This window comes from Phoenix dactylifera, chromosome 8 (assembly GCF_009389715.1).
Source record: "Phoenix dactylifera cultivar Barhee BC4 chromosome 8, palm_55x_up_171113_PBpolish2nd_filt_p, whole genome shotgun sequence".
Taxonomy (NCBI): domain Eukaryota; kingdom Viridiplantae; phylum Streptophyta; class Magnoliopsida; order Arecales; family Arecaceae; genus Phoenix; species Phoenix dactylifera.
The window spans coordinates 22498048-22520225 of record NC_052399.1 but is presented as its reverse complement, the minus strand read 5'-3'; the positions used below and the strand labels follow the sequence as shown (position 1 = coordinate 22520225).

At 40.7% G+C, this 22178-nt stretch overlaps 2 protein-coding genes across 3 annotated transcripts; both read right to left on the bottom strand.

The window, feature by feature from the left end:
* On the bottom strand, positions 1-12603 carry LOC103702043 (thioredoxin-like 2, chloroplastic). Of its 2 annotated transcripts, XR_603250.4 has the most exons (5): positions 12159-12603; positions 11566-11748; positions 10466-10630; positions 832-901; positions 573-699 (listed from the first exon to the last, which is right to left on the bottom strand). XR_603250.4 is itself a non-coding variant. In XM_008784327.4 (4 exons), the coding sequence occupies exons 1-4, from the start codon at positions 12336-12338 to the stop codon at positions 562-564; spliced, it is 666 nt and encodes a 221-aa protein (XP_008782549.1). In that variant the 5' UTR covers positions 12339-12589; the 3' UTR covers positions 1-561. The 2 variants fall into 2 exon arrangements, 1 of the variants encoding a protein (XP_008782549.1); XM_008784327.4 differs by lacking the exon at positions 832-901 and having other exon boundaries at positions 1-699; positions 12159-12589.
* Positions 12604-21214: 8611 nt separating this feature from the next.
* On the bottom strand, positions 21215-22117 carry LOC103702045 (PRA1 family protein F3-like). Its single transcript, XM_008784329.4, has one exon. It carries the CDS (start codon positions 22043-22045, stop codon positions 21455-21457), a length of 591 nt encoding a protein of 196 aa, XP_008782551.1. The 5' UTR covers positions 22046-22117; the 3' UTR covers positions 21215-21454.
* Positions 22118-22178: the final 61 nt, after the last annotated feature.

Sequence of the window (22178 nt, the reverse complement as noted above, 5' to 3'; positions counted from 1 at the left end):
TTTTGTAAGATAATTTCTATTTTAGGTGTTCCCGTTGTTCACTTTGTTTATATTTCACAACTTCATATCCCATACCAAGGTAGGTACATTGCAAATAATTATGTTGGCTACAGAGAAACTGCACTTCAGATGTAATCCACATTTTCTGGCATTTTATCATAAACTGCTTGGTACTATGAACTTTGGGAGATAAGAACCCTTTCATTCTCTGTTTCTGAAGTAAAAACCGACGCCTTCAGCCAGGTCCTACTCAACATTCTTTCTCACATCCATACCAGCTCTCATTCCAGGCTACCTCCGGTCCATGTCATGTGGAACAATCTCCAACTCAAAATAGGCAAGAAGTCAAATAAGCCCCAAAGAATGCAGAACAGAACCAAGCAAGCACCTACTCATATCTTCTGTAGATTTTCTTCCCAGAATTCTCAAGCAGATCAAGTCAGAAAAGAATAAAAACATGAGTATGCTTCTTGGTTCGAGGCAGAGATATGTTACAGAAGAATTGGAGGTTTAATGTGAATTGCCTACAAGATCCCAGATCCAGACTAAATACTGACAGATTTACCTGGGGCTGGCTTCTGCAGGCTTCTCTTGCGTAGTTGGTGTTTCAAGCAGGTTAAGGTCCCCTACTCCCAAAGGTGGGCCCATACTACAGCGAGCAGTGTTGTGTGTAGCAATGGCATCCTTTATTTTCTGAAACTGCAGGTATACAGGGAAGACGAGCAGTCAAAATGGGCTGATATTTACAATAACTTTTAAAAAAGGAATATACAAGCACATATGATTTTTAAGTGAATTCAAGACCAACTATGATGCACAACTATCTAATACCTGAGGTTTTAATCCTCGAGTCAAGCACATCTTTCAACTTGCCAAAAAGATTGTACACATCATGTCATACCTTGGGAGTAGGAACAAAGTCAAGATCACAGTGCCCTTGATCATGCAGCATTATTCATGACATCTTAGTTATTTCTTAACATAATAAGGCCAGGAAACCCTTGTTATTTGGCAATTCAGTATTACCATTTATTTCCTTTCTCAGATGACAACCTTCATGGATTAACATTACAAGCAAATTTCCTAAATCAAGGACAAATGCCCAATTCTTAATATCTCAAGCAAAGTTCATGCGAATCATGGCAACTATAACAATCTTCTTAAGCAATTGGTCAGATAACTGCAACAGAAGATAGACCAATTCTCCTCCAGGTAAACTATTGCATGCTTAAATATGTTTGCTCATGCTGTCCATACAAGAAACGAGCACAAAGAGAAGTAGCATCAGTTAAATGATGGTGATATCTGGGAATGTTTCAAAAGCTTAATCTTTCCCAATAACATGTCATTTTGGTAATTAAGTGAAAAGCTAATGCAGCTATCAGATAATGCTAGTCATATTATTGCCATGACACTCGTCACCAGAGATTGAGAAGAAAACAGCAAGCTGACCACAAGTCCCTTACCTGTTCCAAGACATTTGCTATAGCACTCTTCCGTTTCTAATGTGTCATGCACATGAGCAATTCCTATTATATAGCCATGACACTCTTCCGTTTCCATGAGCTAAGTTTACCCACAAGTGCTTTGCCCTTAAAAGACACATTTATTAACCACAAGTGGAGCCTATGCTTGTTCTATGCTGGAGAACTGCTTTTTTTTTTGGATAGATGAGCACCTACTATAATTATTAGTTAAAGGACAAAGGAAAATGGGTACCTAAATCTAAGTTTACCCTCAGTATTATGATCAACATTCAGCTGACAAAGATTTGCCTGACTGGGTTTGTAAATATGGACGGCTGTAAGGTCTTAATATTCCATTTCAAGATTTACTCCATTATCCTTGTGGGAGGCCATCCGTGCTTTATTATTTCTGATTTTGTATATTATTTATCCGATCTCAATTTCTAAGGATAAGCTAGTTTTTCCTTATCCCTTCAAATACAACTGAGAACTGCCACTTTCTCCCAATGGCACAGAAATGATTTTGAGGCACAGGCAAGAGAAAGAAGTGAGCCGGGGGGTTGGGGTGGTTGGAATTAGCAACTTAAGGATACATGAATATATATATATATATATATATATATATATATATATATATATATATATTGCTCTTACAATCAAAATTTGATACATGCCAACTGGGTCTACTTTTATATAGAACCTGTTGAGAGAAAGAGCATTAATAAACAAATAAATGCTATAACTGCCAATTAATTTTATTGATAAGACATGTTACTTAATCAAATTTATGTTAAAGAAATCTAGCTTCATCACATGAAAGGCGGGCAGATAACTTGCAACAACTCCAATTTATACTTAACACATTCACAAAAGGGAAAAAAAGAAAAAGAAAACTACAGGAGAACCTAATATATAAAACCTTTGATAAATGTTTCTTCAAATCTCAACTCAATCTCAGATTCTCAGCAATAGATGAATACATATAAAAAGCTTCAGAGAGAAAATGGTGTATTGCTCAACAAACAAAATCCTTATGGGTTAATCTGAGAGAGTATCGAGGCATGTAGTTTTTAATCAACACAATTAGAAAATTATAAGCATTTCAACAGTAGATATGTCATTAAGCAGAAACCCGAAAGATTGGTGGCACGTTGCAGGGATGAATAAGAAAAAACAATAGAAAGGTACCGAGTCAGGGTTGCCACTGCTTCTTTTCTTTCTTTTCTTTACCTCTTTTTCCCTTTCTTTTGTCATGTATCACACCATATACATTAAGAATCAGGTTTGGCCTGTGAATATTCTCAGGTGCACACATAAACAACCTTGTTGCATCTTTGCCTCCCTCAGATTTTGAAGTCCTGCATCTACAGCACCTAGCATTGTAGCTTAAAGTTCTGGTCCTTAAAGGAACCTGCAAGATAACATGCTTCTGTGATGCTAAGTTATAGGCTTCCAGTGGCACAATTAGTGCAACCAAACATGCCCTAACTAGGACATATATCAAGTATTGCTTACTTTCTGGCTGCAAGCTGTAGTTTGTTTAAAATCCATGAGATTTTAAACATGCCTCTAATAGGTAACAACCATCTAGGTCACCCCAAATCAGCTTTTCCGATTTTTTTTTTCAACATTTTTTGCATAGAGAGCACAACTGGTTTTTGGTAGTGGGCTTCACCTGACAAACCTCGACAAAGTTTTCACAATGGACACCCTTTCTGTCTCTCCTTATAAATAGAGTTTCAAATTTGGATGCTATGTATTGTGTGTGTTGCTGTCTTCGTGTTTAAGATATATACAGTTTAAATGTCCCTCTAGTTGAGAACAAGAGGCAGACTCACCAATAAACAGCTTTTTTCTGGATATTTCCTACATTTTTGCATTGAGAGTGCAACTGGTTTTTGGTTGCATGCCTTACCTGATACACCTCATATCCTAGGTTCTTGCAGCAGGCTCCCTCGCTTTTTTTCTTTATCAAAAGCTCTGCTCTCCTCCCTTCAACCCATCCCACTACTTATAGCATTAGCCTCACCTCTTGTCCTCAACCCTAATAACACTGTCTATTGATGACAAACACATGACCTCTACCATTACCAAGCACAACTAGACAAAGCCTAATTGCTGGGGATGATCGTATGATGCTTGATCTTCACCAACCTCATTCATTCTGGCATGGCCTCCGTCATGTCCAAAAGGACACATCTGTCTCCACGTGTCCCTATATCCCCCAATCATTAATCTTACTATGACTCTGACACTTTTAGCAATGCATGTACCTTCTTCTGCTCTCCAAGAAAAAGTCCCACACCATCTCCCCAGTCCCACAGCTCTGTAGCTGCTGATGGTTTGGATCTAGGGACCAGTCACTGCTGACATTGGATATCTGAAATTCACCTACTTAACCCATTCTCCCAGGCCAATTCCACTCCCATACATCACTATGTTGTCTCATTTTTCAGCTATGCATGATTTTGAGGGCCTTGTCACATCTCACCTGTTAGCAACTGACCCCCATCAGAGGTGTGCACCACACACAAATGCCACATGTTGGACATGAGAAAGTTCATTCATTGCTTTACCACAACTGCCACTTTTAATTCCAATAGAGGACCTGTAGCCATGTCAAAGATTTTAGCTGACACAAGGTCCAGTGTTTGTTGAAGGAGGAGATGGTGGATGCACAAAATTGGAAGATTTGATGCTCAGGGTTGAGTGCGATGGAATCGTACATCACAAGGGCCAGTTTTATATTTTTCTAGGCTTCTAACAATGAAGAGGTCAGAGTTTGGGATCTTAGCAAGCCTTTTCCAAAGATGACTCTGGGTTCTGAAAGAATAGCAAATCTAAGAGTTTACCAACATAAACAACCTTATGGAATTAGCGACTGGAGATCTTTTGCAGGTTGAACTCAAAGCACTTTGATGTTGGTTACATACTCGGTGATTCAAACAGCATTGCCGACCACTACATAAGCCGCTGGCGGAGAAAGCTCTTCGAGCTTCCCTTCTTCTAGCCATAAATGTGGAGAAAAATGAGGTTATAATTTTCAAGTTTCACTTAGATGAGAAGGAATGGACTTGTGAAGAAAGTCTTTAAGGATTACTCTCTTCTATCTCTTAGGTGATGATCATTCAAATTCTCTAAATCTTAATATAAGATGCCTCTAAGCTAAGAGGCCACTACATCTAATTCAATGATAAGTTCTATAGCATTTTCACTTATCTCGATCGCTCGATGGCTCACAATATAGGATTATTCAATTTGGAAGAGAGAAGTCTCCAACCCATTGTTTTGGACCAGCCATGGATGAATTGGTCGCCACCAACTTGGTTTAGTCCTAGCTGGTCAAAGAAAGATAGCAAGACATATATTCAATTTTAGGAATTGAAGTTCACTTTGACATACAACAAGAAAACGCTCCATCATTTACGACATATCAGACCTATATCATTCTTCATGTTTATCATTTTAATTGGGGTTGAGATCAAGTTCAATAACATGAAAGCTTGGCCTTTGTGAGCTGTGGAGCCAAAAGTTTCATAAAGGGGAGGGCATTTAGCAATGCTGTCATATTTATCATGTTTTAATTTAGTAATAATTTAAAAAAGCAATTTAGAAACCTGCATAAGATAAGCAAAGTTGCTGAATATTGAAGACAAGAAAAAATGGACAAAGAAAACAAAAATAGGTAGCAAAGATATATGGCATGAATCATTAGAGGGTGAACAGATCTCAGCACTGATTTTGGCTAAAATCAACCCAACTGTTCTCATGAACATGATCTCAACACGATTTTTTAACTTTTGCAGGAAATTCTAAATGTTTCATTCTTGCCTTGCATTTGAAGAAAAAAGGACAGCAAACTCAATAAGTTAAACAGCAATATTATATAGTAGATTTTTTTTTTGATAAGAAATGCAATCTTTAGCCGATAAAGTCTTGAATTCCCAGCAAACTTTCATCTTGAATGAAAAGGTGAATTTTACACTCTACTCTTCAAATAAAAGGAGGTAAGGGGAGCGACAGGTAGTGGGGTGTTCAGGTGGAGATAGAGGGGAGAGAGTGATTTGAGGAGGTGGAGGGTTAGGCAGAGTGGTAGTGGTCAATAGATGGCCATGTTGTGAGGAAACCGGTGAGTGGTGGTAGTCGGATGACAACCATTGGTTTTGGGAAGGAGGCTGGTTGGTGAAGGGCCACAGTGATGGTGGTGGTCAAGCAACGGCCATAGTGGGAAATAGCGAAGGAAAGGTGAGGGGCCTCATGGTGGCAGTGGTCAAGTGGCAGCATAATCAGAGAGAAAGAGACAAATGTGGATAGGTCAATAGTATTAGAGGTGGTTGAGCCATGAACATGGTGGAGGGAGGGAGGAGAGAGAGTGGTAAACATACTTAGGATGGAGGCATAGATGTGAAAACATGATGATGTGGTATGCCCTATGAGGAAAAGGTGATCAAGATTCGAGGCAGTTGATACTAAATATTACATAATAGAGGAATTCTTGAGGTCTACTGCTAACCTTGTGGGATCAAAGCTTCCCACGGTTTTTTAACCCCAAGGTACGCAACCTGAATGGTCAATCAATCCCTAGTGAGCTTTTGTCCCCGTGATTCAAAAACTTTACCCTTCCCAAATATTTTATCATGTAATCTTCAAGGCCAATTTTCAATATTACTCGGACACTAGGTTTCACATTTTCTGCCATGTCCCCACGACACAACACAACACAACATGTGACCATAAGTGCCCCACTTCTCTGTCTCACTTAAGAAGGGGAGACGAGAGAGAGAGAGAGAGATAAAACAAACGAAAGTGCGAATGGTTTGTATCATGGTTAGCCATATTGAACCATGTCGCCCGATATTGGGCGTAATGTATTGTATCGGTAGCAAATTGATATTCGATATCGAGGACTAGCAAGTGTTGATACCATGAACCGACCTATACAACATTGTCTCGACATGATACCAATAAAAGTACCAAATTGGTACTGCAAACGATGGTTTGCATGCCTTTATAAGTGTTCCTTTTGAATCTTTCCACCATAAAAATATCTTCTCTTCTACTCCCTCCTCTCACTTTATTATCCTTTTTCTTTTTTTTTTTGGTTCAATTTCCTACTCTCTTAGCTAAACTAGAGAAGGGATAACAATTGTTCCCTTCACAACTTAACCTTTCTCCCTGGCCCTTCTAAAAGGATTTCTTTTCAAACTTTTTATATTTCAAATTTTACATTAAGATGCGACAACCCTGTTGTCTTGTCTTTGCTAACGTAGAACCCCATCATTTCCTTCTAACTTTATAATTCTTAATTCTTGCTGAGATTGGATAGCACACCTTACCCCTTCTATCTCTTAAGACAGCTTCCTTGAGGCCTTGAAAGGTGGTAGAAAGAGTGTATATTAAAGGAAACACAACACCGCTAACATACACTCTCCATGCCACCCATCATTTGATTTGAATATCAATAGTTCAAGAGCAGGGATACGATAATCTCACACATAAAAGTTCACAACAAACATGTTGCTTCTTCATTGCTTCATTTACAGTCAGTCATTGCCAACCAAAAATTCACAAATTAATTGTATAACTTTTTTTATCAGATTTGCATGCTACTTAAGAATTTCTACTATTCTAGAATAGTATATATGTTTATATGTATGTTGTCGTGTCCACGTACATATTTTTTTATGATTGTCATGTTGGATACCTCAAGAGACTTGGATACTTGACACCCATGTCCCATGTCCAGGTGGCATTGCCAATTTCACCTAGGAAGACTAATTAGAGAGAGGGCAATCATAAAGTATTGCTGATGCTTCAAATCCTTCATCAAATGTCCTTATGAAGTCTAAAAAACTAGCAAGTGCTCTATATCAACCCTCTCAAAACACATACAAGTTATCTGAACCTCTCTTCCTCTTCTAGCTAAGTGGTTCCAAGTCAAGATCTCCACCCAATATGACAAGCTAGCTCAGCACTAATCCTTCTGTGAAACTAATCCTATTAAACCAATTATTAGTAGTCTAAGAAAATAAAAAGACTTAGAAACCTTCATATAAAATCAGTTGCCCTACAGCTAATAGAAGCCCTTTACGAGCTCCAGGAAGGAGGTTAAATCCTTAAAATTCCTCATCTCTAACATCTCTCCATAATAAAGACAACAAGCCACTTTTATTTAGTCTCTCAGAAATCATGTATTAAAGCACTTCCACGAGGTTCACCCAAAAAAGCAGCTCCCTAAGCAATGGGAAAGAACCAAGGAAATGCGATAGCTAAGGCTATATGTTGCATCTTTGAGAAATCATTTACATAAGCATCCTGGAGCAATAAGGCAGAGAGAAGGAAATAACATCTCCAAGACTTTAAGGCCATACCTATAGACCTATTCCTAGACCAAAAGCACTGTAGGTTTCCAAGATTCCCCTGTTCTCAAAGGGGCATCATAATCTTTATAGATTAGACACTCCTACGAAACCTCCAAGGAAATATTCAAAATCCTAGCACAGTAGCACTATTTGCCTTAAACAACTAGAATAAACAAACTACAAAGATAGATAACCCCACTTTCACTATAATAATGAACTACAAAGATATGTTTCTACCCCTTTCACCTTAACTATAACATAAATAAGACCTCACACAATGCTTTGTCATCCATATTACTTAAAACTTCACCAAAAACAAAGACAATTGGCACACATCTTCCTTGAGATATTTTAATCACATAATATAGTGACTTGCTATACAATTAGCAGAACAAGACATAAAGAACCATTTAGATATTTGAACCTCTAGAAGAAGCCTAAGTAGCCCTCTAATTGTGGTATAATTAGAAAATAGGTGTCCAACCAATCATAAGCCTTGCTCCAAAAATTAAAAAAAATTGATAAACCTTTTATTTCAACTCATATTATCCACATGCCTATGACTAATCACTACACAATCTACTACCCATTGTTCTTCCATTAAAGTCATTTGAATGTTATGAACACAATTCAACATTCTCTTTATCAGCTTTTTTTAGTGCCTTTCTAGAGAACAATATAAACTCCATCTACAAACTGACTATACCTAAAAGTCTTTCATTATTGAACTACCTTGAAAATCAAAGAATAAAAGTGATCCTCCCATCTTGGGATAAAACTATATAAAAAGGATGAAAAAATAGTCAAAAGAGCACATTCTAACACACTTCCTACATCTTGTGTTCAATCTATGTCTTCATATCCACTTAACTATAATGTAACTTTCAGGGTACCATCTTTATGTAATAGCATGCAAAAATGAGAAGAAACAAATATGCCTCCAAAATCCATCGTTTACTTTGGACCTTGTGAATTAACTTTCTTTCTTATAATTTTGCGGAGATTTAACAAGATCATATCTTATTTCCTTTATTACAAGGAGTAACAATTTTCAGGTAAAGTCACGCATAATTGTATAAGTTTGCCAATTTACATACAAATTTCTTGTAGATGGACTTCTCAAAAATAAGCAAACTTTACTGTTCTCGCTTCAAACTATCTCATTGCCCTCCATCAGCCTTCATAAGCACGCCCAGTTTCTAAGCACTCAACAGCTTTGTCGCTCTACAACTACGCACTCAACAGTATTTAAGATATATTATTACGCACATTGACTGTTATCAAACAGATCCTTATCGTGTTCCTTGATATTATCCTTACAAAGTTCTGCCTTCCATAGAATCTTTAAGTAGCCTGTCCATTCAAATTAGATGACCACCCACTAGCATTGTTTGCCTTCAGCTCCCCATGACGAAGCCACCAATGTTCAAATTATAAATCCTTTAAAACCCATGGTTCCCCAAAACATATCCATCATAATCACAACACATGCAATTTGGGAATAAATATTTCATCCATGATGAAGACTAGATGTCTTTTGGATGTTTGATTTGGTAGATTTTCTCCATATCATTTAACACCTTACATTTCTTCACTAGATCTCTAAATTGACTTGTTAACATATGAAAACGACCAAGCCCAACAACGGATAATCTCACAATGCTAAAAGCCTAGTCACGCACTAAGATCCACCTCAATTTGTACATGATGATTTGAGTTCCAAATTACTTACTTTGAAGGATATTAATTGGTCCCATGGGCTGAACTAATTTTGTAGAAGCTAGTACAAGCCAACATGATGACATATTATTTCAGCCCGTAGGAAGAATTACTTTTTGTGGAAGCTAGTACAGGCCAACATGATGACATACTGCCAGAGGCACCAGGGACGTATAGCATACTCGATGGTCTAGCCTTTACCATGAAATCTGAATACCACATATCCTGTCTCAAGGACTAAAGCTCTACGCTCGTCAAAATAATATAGTCCAGCACGATGCCACTTAACAGATGTTCTGTAAGAAAAATCTATTTGACACTTCCTGATCCCAGGCCTTCTCCTCCATCTCCTAAACCTTATGGTACAAACTGTTTTATTCTGTATCTGCTCATCTTCATGGAATAAAAATTTCATGCATCAATATTTCTAAAGAATTTCCTGACCAACACTAAATAAGAGAATAAATATGCCTCCGATTTGGCCCTAAACTTCCATAAAGTGCTTTAGTGGATGTAGTATCTTAATTGCTGTGATCAAATCGAGCATTACTTTTTTTCCCCAGAAACATAGCTGAAAAAACTACAGTGCTGAAAAATTTTACCCAGAGTATCATTTCATGAAAGCTTTACTTCTGTATAATCTTCCATATATTATGGTAAATTTGTTATTTTGATTAATAATGTGATATATTAAGTTCAAGATTTAATGAACAAATGAAGCATGCAATCAAAGATGCTAGGAATGTAGTCAAAGGAGCTGAGCACATGCAGAAAATGATTTGTATGGAATGGTGGAAAAACAAGTAGTTGGATACAAAGAAAAATTGGAATTTATAGCATTAGAATACAAACTAGCATGTTCAAGTTAAGATACAATGGAGAAAAAAAGGTTCAGATAAAATGGAGGAAACGACTCACCTTGGCTAGGGAACAAGAAAAAGACTCCAATCGTCCATCAGCACCACGATAGAAATGAAAGTAAGGAAGCACCCTAACGTTCAATCTTTTGCACATTGGCTTGTTTTCATCAAAATTTACTTTTAAGAATACAATGTCGGGGTTCTCTTGAGCTGTCTTACAAAGCTGAGAGATCATTCCAAGGAAAAGAGAGAATAAATGGCTATACAACATATAACTACCATCTCGAATATCGAAAGCATTAGATGTTTCATCCTAAAATAATTAAATGCTATAAAAAAACCTAATGTATGTTTCCAATAAAGAAATTATTAGGTATTTCATCATAAAATTAAGATTATACAGAATAAAACCTCCAGCACAGAATATTTAGTAAACACCAGGAAAAATGAGAACTCGATGCGCAATATGATGGAACTAAACATGACTGACCAGGAGCTGCATGCGGGAAAATAAACGCATAGTCCTCTTATGGCAAATTTTTAGCCAAACATCGAATGGGAGAAAGATAACATTTGTCTGAAATTAAAAGAATAATTAAGCACGCAAGGAGACAGCTGGAGGGATAGTACTATGCTGGTATTAAATTAAGCCTATGCCATCAGTTCGTCATCAATGTTTTTGTATGGACAACAAAGCACGCAAAACTATTTATAGAAACTATCTTTATTGTCAGAAGAAAATAAAAGTTAACAATACCCATTCTCATAAAATTACAGATATCGAACAAGAAAATCATTACATCAACAAAATACAATAAAAAAGTCAAAAAAAAGTCTTCTTTTGGCGAAGATAAGCATGAATGATGATATTTTGTGTCCATGATTAGAATCGGAGAATGGTCTATAGAAGCAATGATCTTCTCTTTCTCTTAGTTGGTGTCACTTGCACCATTGATTAGCAATTACTATGGCATTGACTTTGTGGAGTCTTCCGAGTCACTAAGTGAGACGAAGATACCACCAATTTGGACAAAATACAGCTACATGAAAAACCTTAAAACCCTAACTTGTTCAGGACCTGAATAAATACCAATAATGCTGAGCAGATGGGAATGCAAGAAATCAAAAACCCAGAGCATAAAACTTAAGTAAGGTCACCTTCGGGTATAAGGCTCGGCAAGAACCACACCAAGTGCCGTAAAATTCAACAATAACAAGCCTATCGCCAGCCTGGCTTAATGCATCCAGAAAATCTCGCGTGGAATGGATATCAATCATATTTGGTCCTGCGTTCTTCTCCCACCACTTTGGTTCGTTGTTGTCAGCAGCAACTGCATGCACCTGAAACAACAGATCAATTAAGAAGAATAACGTCTCCATGGGCAAACAAATAAAGACAGGAAACTATCAAGAACTACAGAACGAGGTCACCAAACTATGCCATAGAACCGCTTTATTGTCCCCAAATTATCTATTCTTACCGACTTTGTCTCTCAAGGACATCAAAGGACACGTTGACTTCCTTCACGTGTCGACCCACAATCCTCTTTCTCGTCTCGCCATGAATCCTATCACAAAACCTCTCCATTACAAGACCACACTAATCTGACCCATGAACCACCACCGGGCTAACGATGCCGTTCTTGAAATTGTTACCTTTAAATTGGTAAAATTCGGCAAAAAGATAACCAAAGATCCCCTACTATTCCGGTTATTCCGGTGTAAAGAAAGGGTAAAGAATAAGATCATACCTTGAGATGAGAAAACCGCTTCGGCCGGTGGGCGAAAGCAGCAGCAACGGCAGAATCCAAGCTAGTGTTCTGCGGAGGCCTTCTTCTTAATCTCGAGGAGTTGGTGCAGCGGAGAGGGGATAAGAGCGGGAGACGAGAAGGGAGGAGGAGATAACAACGGAGGAAGAAAACATCGGCCATCGATGTGGGCGACAGGCGTTGGGCAGAAAGGGGAGCAGTTCGGAGGAGGAGGAGGAGGAGGAGGACTGGAGGAGACCGCCTTCTCTTCTCGCCTCCTTCGTTCAATTCGTCATCCAAGAAACAACGGGAGATCCGTTTTCCTCTTGTTTCTTTTTGGTTCTTGATGAAGATGGATGGAAATTAGGTCGAGGGGGAGTGGAGGGGCGAGGCCGAGGCCCTCGCGGGTGTGGATGGTTTTATCTACGGACGGAGTAAACGAAACTTATAAGGGCTCGCCGTCCCCACAAGTTCGCGCTTCGGCGTGACAGATGAAAGAAAAGACCGCTCTGCGGTGTCGACTTAATAAGCGGATCGAGGGAGGCCACGAGATGCAGCATTAAGCAGGGCAGGTGGCGATAGATTGGGTCCGGATCCGGATCCGGGTCCAGCCTGAACCAACTCAGCTACCTATAATATTTTGCGTTTTTTCAGGGTCTACTATTGTGATGACCCATACGAACGTATGTTTAATCCCATATCAATTATTTGCTGAGTAAATTTTAGATACTTATATAGGATAAAGAAATCTAAATAATACTTTCCGATTAGATATTTTGGGTGAAGTCTTAGATTGTTACAACTGGTATCAGAGCGAACCTGACCCATAATCTATGTGGAACAAGAAACACTCTAGTATAGATCCATTGGGACTGACTACGGGCCTATCGTGGTGTTTGTAATTAGATTTGAATGGATTTAAAAAAAGAGGAGAGCAATGCCTGCTATCAGCATTGGTACAGTCAAAAATCCAGCTTTAGTCTGCAGTCCGCGCTACATTGATAGGCATAGAGCGCCTGCTTGCCTAATGCAGGCAACAATGTCTTCTTTTACATAATCCTGCCAGGAAAAACATGCTGTAAATTTCTTGAGTATTTGTTGTTTTTTTGGTATTTCAGATTTATTAAACTAATCTAGAATAAATATGTTTGTGAGCAGCAGAAAATAAAATATCTAATAACTCAGAAAGGAGGATATCTACCATAGTTGTCTACAAAATGGATCCCCTGTGATTAGGAATATAAGATGCTATCCAATCTAATTTTAAGAGTATATTGTTGCAAAAGTTGATATGGATGGATAACCCATTTCTTAAGAAAAAGTTTTGTCCCGTGAATATCTTTTTCAGCGTCTTTTGAAAAAAAATACAATATGTATGTCTTTTTGTATCTTTCTCTTTTTCTTTTTTTTTGAAGAAATAGGGAGGTAGAATATCTTCCAAATTTTATTCGAAGGAAATGTATCCTTCTCTTTTTTGTGAATATAAACAAGACATTCAAACGAGTAGGGATCTTTTATGTCAAAAAGAAAAAAGAAAAAAGAAAAAAGAACAAAAAGAACAAAAAGGAAATAAAAAAATGCATGAAAAAATAACTGCTAGCAATACCCAGAAGCACACCCTTTTATTGCACACAGCTACTACGGTCCTTGCTTTACAAAAAGAGTTGGATGCTTAACAACCACCGAGTCACCCTTTTCAAGTATTAAAACTGAAAGATTTCACATCGGATAGACTTGTTTTAGAACAAGGCAGCTATCTTTAAATCCTGCCGTCGCATTTTGGGTGGAAAACAAAACCAGGAAGGGGTCTGAGCAATGCGTGTGCGGACCCTAAAACCGGACAATATCTGGCAGGGAAGCTCCATGTTTTTCCCTTATGTGGCCCTCATGTGGGCATTGGGTGCCTCACGTGCCTCGCGCAGGGGCGTGACATTTGATATCAGAGTCGAAGACGGCTCTAGTCTGAGGATGAGTGAATGAAAGATTCCACATTGGCTAGACTCGTTTCAGAGCCTAGGCATATAAGGCATGTGTCTCCAAAACCTGCAGACGCATTTTGGATGAAAAACAAAATCGGAAAGGGATCTGAGCAGTGCCTCACATGCTCCACGCAGATGGGGGCATGACAAAAACCATCGATCCCAATATATTGAACACTTGATATTTGATTGAATTTACATATTAGACACCTTTGTAGAGAGAGAGAGGCTAAAATGTTTTCCCACTTTTTGAGAAATAAAAAGAGAAGAGATTCACCTACATAATAAGTATCTAGATCCCAATATTTATAATACACTATCCCAGAATTTCTAGTTGTTAGACAAATGGATATATTTACTAAGACAAACCACAAGGCACCCAAACAAGGGTAGAGGCTATATCTTTCGTGTGAAAGAATGATTTATCTTCCTTCATGCTGCTCAAACGCCGCTTTGAGATCTATGCAGGCTGATCAAAATGAGAGAGTTTGGGGTGCTTTGAGAACTGCATGGGGTGTGATCCAACAAATAACATCGCAAAAGAAGATCAATAATTATTTCACTTGAAAGATTCAACCCAAACCCCAGAAACAAATTATAATAGAATAATAAAAAAGAAAAAAAAAGAGATTTGATAAATCTCAATAAGTTGAAATTAAATGGAGCCATCTTCATGGTGATATTTGATATATTCATCTTATATAGATATACAAAGTTAGGATCAACTTAGGGCGATCACTAATGCCCACAGGCTCATATCTATCTAGATTTGACCAGGACTTAGCCCGAATCTATGTCTGTGCTCAAGTTTGGGTCAAAAAATAGATCCATAAAACCTTTTGTCTCCAAGTCTGGCTCTGGTAAATTCTTACCCAACCTAATTCTATGTTCTTTGAGGTGAAAAAGCCTAGTCATAGTTAAGTTATATGTTTGATTTTTATGAACCCAACTTAACCAATCAGCCTATCACATCCATATCCATCACCCAACAAAAAAGAAAAAATATATAAAATAACAAGCCATCTCATGGCACTGTGGATCGAACTCGAATAAAATATTTGGAAAAGAATCGCGTTGAAACTTGCGTGTATTATATTAGGTACTAAATAAAAAAGGGACACAAATAGATGTATTGCCTATTGAGAATTAAAATAGAGAAAGGCAAAGATAATTTGATGGAATTAGAAAAAATAAAATAGAAAAGAAGGAGAGCATGAAACTCTTGGGGCTTCCTATCTTTTTAACCTTTGATCCATCTCCTTTCTTCTTGTTTCCTTGAAGTAAAAGAAATACAAGGACATGCCAAGATTTATTATTCTTCAGCTGCCGCTCGAGCACATTTTTTGTTTTTTTTTTTTATTTTTTTTTTGCTAAAATGGGCATTTCATACATCACAGGTACAAATCCATTCAATAGAATCGAAAAATAAAAGGTTATGAAGTGTTCCGGATATCTCACCCTTCTCAGTCCATAGAGTGCCTCCTGAGTGGCTCGCTACATATGCTGCTACCTAGTCGGCCGCCCCGTTAGCTTCACGATATACATGCATAGCCTGAAATATAACGCCCTCTCTTACCATCATCCAAATATCACGGAGCGTGGCTTTGACAACATAACCATGCTGCTTTCATCCATCACTACGCTCACGTTCCCAGATCAAAGCAACTATTTGTGAACGCACGTTTGTTGTAGCCTTGTATTCGCTCCAAGGTCTTGGCATAGAAGGCTGCCTCCCTTATGGCCTCTCTAGCACTCTTAAATAACCAAGAAAGCCTACAAGTGCCCTGCATAAACTCTACCTCGATGCCTTACCTCAAAGGGCTCGTTTGGTTCACGGAAAAAGGAGGAAAAGTGTGGTCAACGGAAAAATAATGAGATGCCTCTTGTTTGGTTGGAGTTTTCGAAAGAGAGAGATAAAAACGTTGTATTCCCATAGGAATATGATTCCCACATTTCATGAAAAAGTCTTTTCCATGAGAAACATGGAAAAGTTACCTTCCCATGAGATAAAAATCACTCTATTTTTATTTTTTTTCAAAAAGGCCCTACAGCATTAAAGAGGCATTAAATATCTAATTTTTATTAAGGGTATAATAGGAATTATACATAGCTTTTCCAGGAAAGTGGATGGTTAACCAAACATAAGCACTCTAAAAATCTGTTACTTTTCCATGGTTAACTAAACATGCCAAAAGTATTTTCTCAGACATCCTCTTTTTAGGAATCTACTTCCCAGGAATTATATTTCTAGGAAGAAAAATGTTTTCCGCGAACCAAACGAGCCCAAATTTAGGAAAGATTTTATACACAGCTCTTCATGACGCGACATGTTTTCTAGAATTTTGCTTTTTAGCACGTGTATGTTATCAAAGCTACAATTTATTGAGCTAGTACCCACCCAACCCCATCTAAGATGGAGTTTGGACTCCCATGCGGGTCAAGCCACTGTAGACAGAATTAACGAAATTAATTAATTGAGGGTTGTAAGGAGAGGCTAGGTTCATCAAAATCAAAACTCCCAAACTTAGAGCTAAAATTGGATCGGATATTAATATATATCTATATCCATATTTATTTTTATTTGGTGAATACAGATACAGATATAAATATTAATCGGATGTAAAAATTTATATCCATATTTATTTTAAAGAGGTATGGATCCAAATTGGATACCAAAAGTATGGATATAAATACGGACATAAGTCGAATAATTAAATTTTATGACCATAAAATTAAAAATATTACTAAGCAGGTGATAAATCAGGTTAATAGCATGTTATGTAGTTATTTATTTTTCTTAAAAAGTTTATGAGTTCTATATAAAATTAAATAGGATCAAAAATAAAATTAGATATTCGGATACTGATTAGATAGCTATCAATTAATATTTCTATGTATTTTTCTTCTATAAATATAAATACGGATACGAATATCAATCAAATGCTCAAAATTCTATCTAAATTCAGATGGATTCGAATATGAAAATGAATCCACGTATCCGGCTTTTGCTTAGAGGTAGGGCTGTTAATGAGCCGAGCTGCTCGAGCTCGGCTCGGTAAAAGCTCGGCTCGGGCTCGGCTCGGTAGTCAAACGAGCCCGAGCCCGAGCCCAATATGAGGCTCGTTTACACTCGAGCCCGAGCCCGAGCAGCTCACGAGCCCAAACGAGCTCTAGTCTTCCACTGAAAAATTTTATTTCAGCACCATAATTCATAAAAATCTAATCACATAGAGAAAAATAGCTTGTTATCGAGCCCGAGCCTGAGCTCGAGCCCGATTACAAGCCCGAGCTCGGATTCGTTCTAGAGCTCGTAATTGAAACGAGCTTTACGAGCTCAAACCCGAGCCTTTGCTTTGCCAAGCAAGCCCGAGCTCGAGCCCAAAATAGAGCTTGTTATCGAGCTCGAGCCCGAGCCCGAGCCTGAGCTTCTGTGAAACGAGCCGAGCCGAGCTCTCCCAGGCTCGGGCTCGGCTCGGCGCGTTGACAGCCCTACTTAGAGGATAGGAGATGGTAGTACGATACAAACTAAGAACAGGTGGTACTATTATTTAGTCAACGTTTACCATGTATGATATATATAGACATCTTGGAAATTGTCATTTAGCCATCCCTAAGAGAGGGCATTAGGGCAGCAGCTGTTAATCCAAAAAAATGATGGTCCCAAAATTGTTTGTCGGTCAAATGCTGTTTACTTTTGGATTCTGATGGCATATATTGACCCCCTTTCAGGCCGCCTGCGGCTCCATCATTCGTACAGAAGTCTCATAAAGGTCGCATCCTCCCATAGCAAAGGTTATGATCCATGGCTATCATGGATACCAAATGCCAGGGTACATCACAGTTTACCTTCGCGTACGATGCGTTGGGGGAAAACCAAGGCGCTCCTTGCTCGGCACGCGGCTCGGTTCTTATTAGAGCCACATGGCCTCTGGAGCCAGGTGATGGCAGCCAGATATGGTCGGGGGGTTTCAGTGGCGGCGGGGGGAGGGGGGCGCCGAGTCTCCTTCATGTGGCGCGAGATCAGGAGGTACATGCCATCTGTATTGGCGCATACCAGATGTTTGATTAGAGACGGCCGGAGTATCGATGTGACCGGCGATTCATGGGTGGACTCCCTTCCCCTGAGTTGCTGGCCGACTATGGTTCACACCGAGGCAGTGGAGGGGTTACGGGTGTGTGACCTACTAGTCCCAGGAGGGGCAGAGTGGGATGAGGCCAGACTTAGGTTGTTGTTTGGGGCTCACCTAGCTGCGAGGATTCGGTCCCTCCCGTTACCCGGATGTGGGGGGCCGGACATCAGGGTCTGGGGCACCTCGAGCCGGGCCAATGTCAGATTAGGTGATCTCTCCCGCATTATTTCGGCGGGACACGAGCCGGGGCCGGACTGCACCTGGACTTGGAGGTCGGGTCTTCACCCGAGGATAGCTCTCTTCCTATGGAAGATATGTTGGGACCGCCTTCCGACGAGAGCCGAGTTGAGCAGGCATGGCTGGGGGGTCTCGACAGAGTGTGAGACGTGTGGAGTTGAGGAGTCAGTGGACCATGTGCTCTTCCAGTGTACATGGGCGAGGGCGACATGGCAGTGGACTGGGATCCAGCAGGGGGCGCGGAGTGCGCGATTACAGTTTCTCGGAGTGATACGACAGTGGTTAGCCAGTTCACAAACTCGCGATGAGGGTATCAGAGCGAGTTGCACAGCATATCAGATTTGGTTGGCTACGAACGCTCGCACTCTTGGCGAGCGTAGGATGTCACCGAGGTTTGTGGCAGAGCTTGCTCGGGCACAGGCCACAGAGATCAGGGCCACCCTACCTACGGACAGACCTTTGACAGCTTGGGACACCTGGGGCTCCTCTTTTGCTTCGGCAGCTCCTCGGATGGTGTTTTTCACCTGGGAGCCCCCACCCCGAGCTTCCTCAAGGTCAACTTCGATGGGTCGGTTTTGGATGGCGGCACTTGTGGCGGTGCAGGCTTTGTCATACGGGACCCGCATGCTAGGGCAGTAGCTGCAGGTGGCTGCCACTTGTTTGATACATCGGTTCCCGGAGCAGAGCTGCGTGCAGCCTGGGCAGATCTTCGTCATGCACGGTTTATTCTGCGGGCCAGCTCGATTGTGCTAGAGGGTGACTCGGCCACTGTCATCCGGTGGATTCAGAGGGGGCTGAGGGGCGGGGACACAGACCACCCCTTGATCCGCGATATTGTGGCGATGATGAGAGATGGGATGGCCATCCAGGCCAAGCATGTATTTAGGGAGGCCAACGGGGCAGCCGATTGGGTAGCTGCCTTCGTGGCCCACCATTCAGGGTATGCTCTTTGGTCAGAAGAGGGGGAGTTGCCATCGGCACTCCGTGAGTTACTGTATTTTGATCTTATTAGGTGTATTCACACACGTACTGTATGAAGCACCTGTTCTAAGCAAAAAAAAAAAAAAACCAACAGAGGCGATACTTGACTGCAGGGCGGTGTTGCCTTTCCCCAGGCGGAAGACCATTCAGTTTGACTTGATACAGCTTCGTTTTTAATGTAATCATCAACATTGTACAATATTAGGGAACGTGGAGCAATGTAGTGCGTGGCCTTTTTTCTGCAGCAACCTACGTACCATAACTCAATTCAAACTCCAGTCAAAAAAGATTGAACACCCAAGCCAGCAGCGAATGATTGTTTCCAATCTCAACTAGGGCTCGCCAATGTTATTTATTTGTGCTTTTATTGAACTCAGTAAACACAGTGTGCATTTTCCCTCAAAACTGTATCTTTTGCTACTCATTATTATGGATTTTCTGGATATCAGATATTAATCAATTGTTACCGTAATCAATCTCATTTACAATATCGATTGATAATTCTAGTATCTTGATTATTATGCATCAAGATATCCCTGTATTTTCTACATTGTTCCTCAGCTGCGATCAATCACTCCGAGTTCATCTTGGTGTCACCTTTTAAGATAATCCAGAAAATGACCTTGAAAACATTAAACCTAAAATCATTCTCTGGAGTCTAAAGCAACCTCTTTTTGATGGCTGTTTCAGCCAAAGCAATCCTTCCCATCCAAAGATGTAAGAAATATCAAACATGGTAGTGGATTATTAGTTTGCGAGCAATAACCAAATCCCCTACCAGCAGCCCTAAACTCTCAAGTACAAATGCATATTACTTTAATATGCCGCGTTATCCTTACGCACCGATGTCAGAATCATTAAACACCTCCTTAAAATTTGATCAAAATTTCCCATCTTCATCCCAAGTTACCAGGTGACTCCCAAGTCTTGGAGTTCTTCGTTTCGCTCTCGAGATTTCCACAAGCAAGAGGGCAGACAGTGTGCCCACCCACCATGTGTTTGTTGCCCATGCAAGCGACCTTTTTTTCTGAGGACACAAACAAGAATACATGGCCACCGGTCCCAGTCTCCAATCCGAAGGAAAAAGTCCTACAAATTTGGGTCGATGACAATCACCACCTTCCACAAGACCTAGGTGAGTGCGATCTGGAACTTGCTACCGGACGCCCAAACGGGATGTGGAGAAACAGTAAAAAAAGGAGCTTATGGCCCGATGAATGCAGTTAGGCGAGGGGATAGCTGTTCCCCATTTTAATTCTCTCGGCTCCATCTGGATGGACGCATCCAGTCATCGAGAGTTCTTCTTCCTCAGAGAGCTTCTGTACAACTTCACAGTCGTCAAATGGACAAAAATGCAAGCAGGAATCATCATTCATCCATCTACCTTGTTCTTAGGCTTCCGTAGAATTTTGTCGTCGGAAAAACTGTTTGTGTATGATGCGGTATGAGATCACGCACATATCCAGAGTATTGTCCACAGTATTTAAGTCGGAAAATAACGAAGATGAGACCCACGGAAAGGTACTCCCCACCAAAACCCATGCCTTAATATATTGACGGACAAATTTACACAACGGATAACTAATTGCTATTTTTGGATCACCCGTCAAGGAAGATGCACGACTGCGACAACACAGAGAAGCCTCTAGTTCTCTGCTATCACTGAAATACAGAGAAAGCCCAGCACTGCTGATCCGTGAGAATAAGAGGAAGAAATATGGGAGAAGGGGAAGGATATAATGCATGGTTGTAGAAAGAATTTAATGCGATAATGTCCGATCCACCAAGCTAACGAATTATTAAAAAGAAGGGAAAAGAAGACGGAAGACTAATTCAACCATGGAAATAAAAGAACGAACACATGATGAGCACAAATAAGCTGCGGTACTAATCAAGAATAGAAGAAGTAGCAGTCATCGCATATGAAAACGCATACAAGCCTGGTGCGTGGGCGATGGCGGTTGTTGTTCTACTAGGAGGAAACGGATGGGGACAGCTTGGCGGGCTCCCCGACGACGGTGTACCATCGGCCTGGCCCCGCCGCCTCCTCCTCCTCCATGAAGAGGTCATCGGTCCGTCGCAGCGCCGCGTGGAGAACCACCACCAGCAGCCCCACCAGGAACGAGACCAGGATGTTGAGCGTGGCGTTGGTAAGAAGCAGCACCCCCAGGGTCACGAGGGCGAGCACGATCAGGACCGTGCGGTCGCCGATCGTGCGGCCGAGGATGACGAGGGGCTCGTCGCGCAGGAAGTAGAGGAAGAGCCAGAGAGCCATCATAACCATGAAGACGATGAGGGACACGGGATGCCAGAGGAGGCTGAGGAAGACGATAAGGAGGACGATGATGGCGTAGTTCATGGCGAAGTAGCCCAGGTTGGTCCGGATCCGGAGGTACGCCTCCCCGAGACTCGGCGGGAGGCTGATGGCGTGGATATCGGCCACCTCCCGCCACGGGCGGCGCGTCGCCAGGGCCTCTCTTCCCCGCTCCTTGGCGCGGGAAATGAAATCCAGAGGTGTGGCGGCGCCGCCGGAAGAGGTCGGGATCGTCCCATAGGTAGTCATCTCCGCGATGATCGACGGAATGGAATGGGGAATTGGGGAAGGAAGAAACCAAGGAGGGGGTGGGGGTCCGATAGAAGAAGGGGAACTTGACGGCGACGGGAAAGGGGGGATGGGTTTCACAATCCACCGTTGG

Coding starts and splice junctions, on each gene's coding strand:
- LOC103702043 (XM_008784327.4), bottom strand. CDS start 12,338: ATGGCCGATGTTTTCTTCCTCCGTTGTTATCTCCTCCTCCCTTCTCGT. Junction 10,631..11,565: donor GCCGAGCCTTATACCCGAAG/GTGACCTTACTT, acceptor ATGATCTCTCAG/CTTTGTAAGACAGCTCAAGA. Junction 700..10,465: donor TTTCTTGTTCCCTAGCCAAG/GTGAGTCGTTTC, acceptor GTATACCTGCAG/TTTCAGAAAATAAAGGATGC.
- LOC103702045 (XM_008784329.4), bottom strand. CDS start 22,045: ATGACTACCTATGGGACGATCCCGACCTCTTCCGGCGGCGCCGCCACA.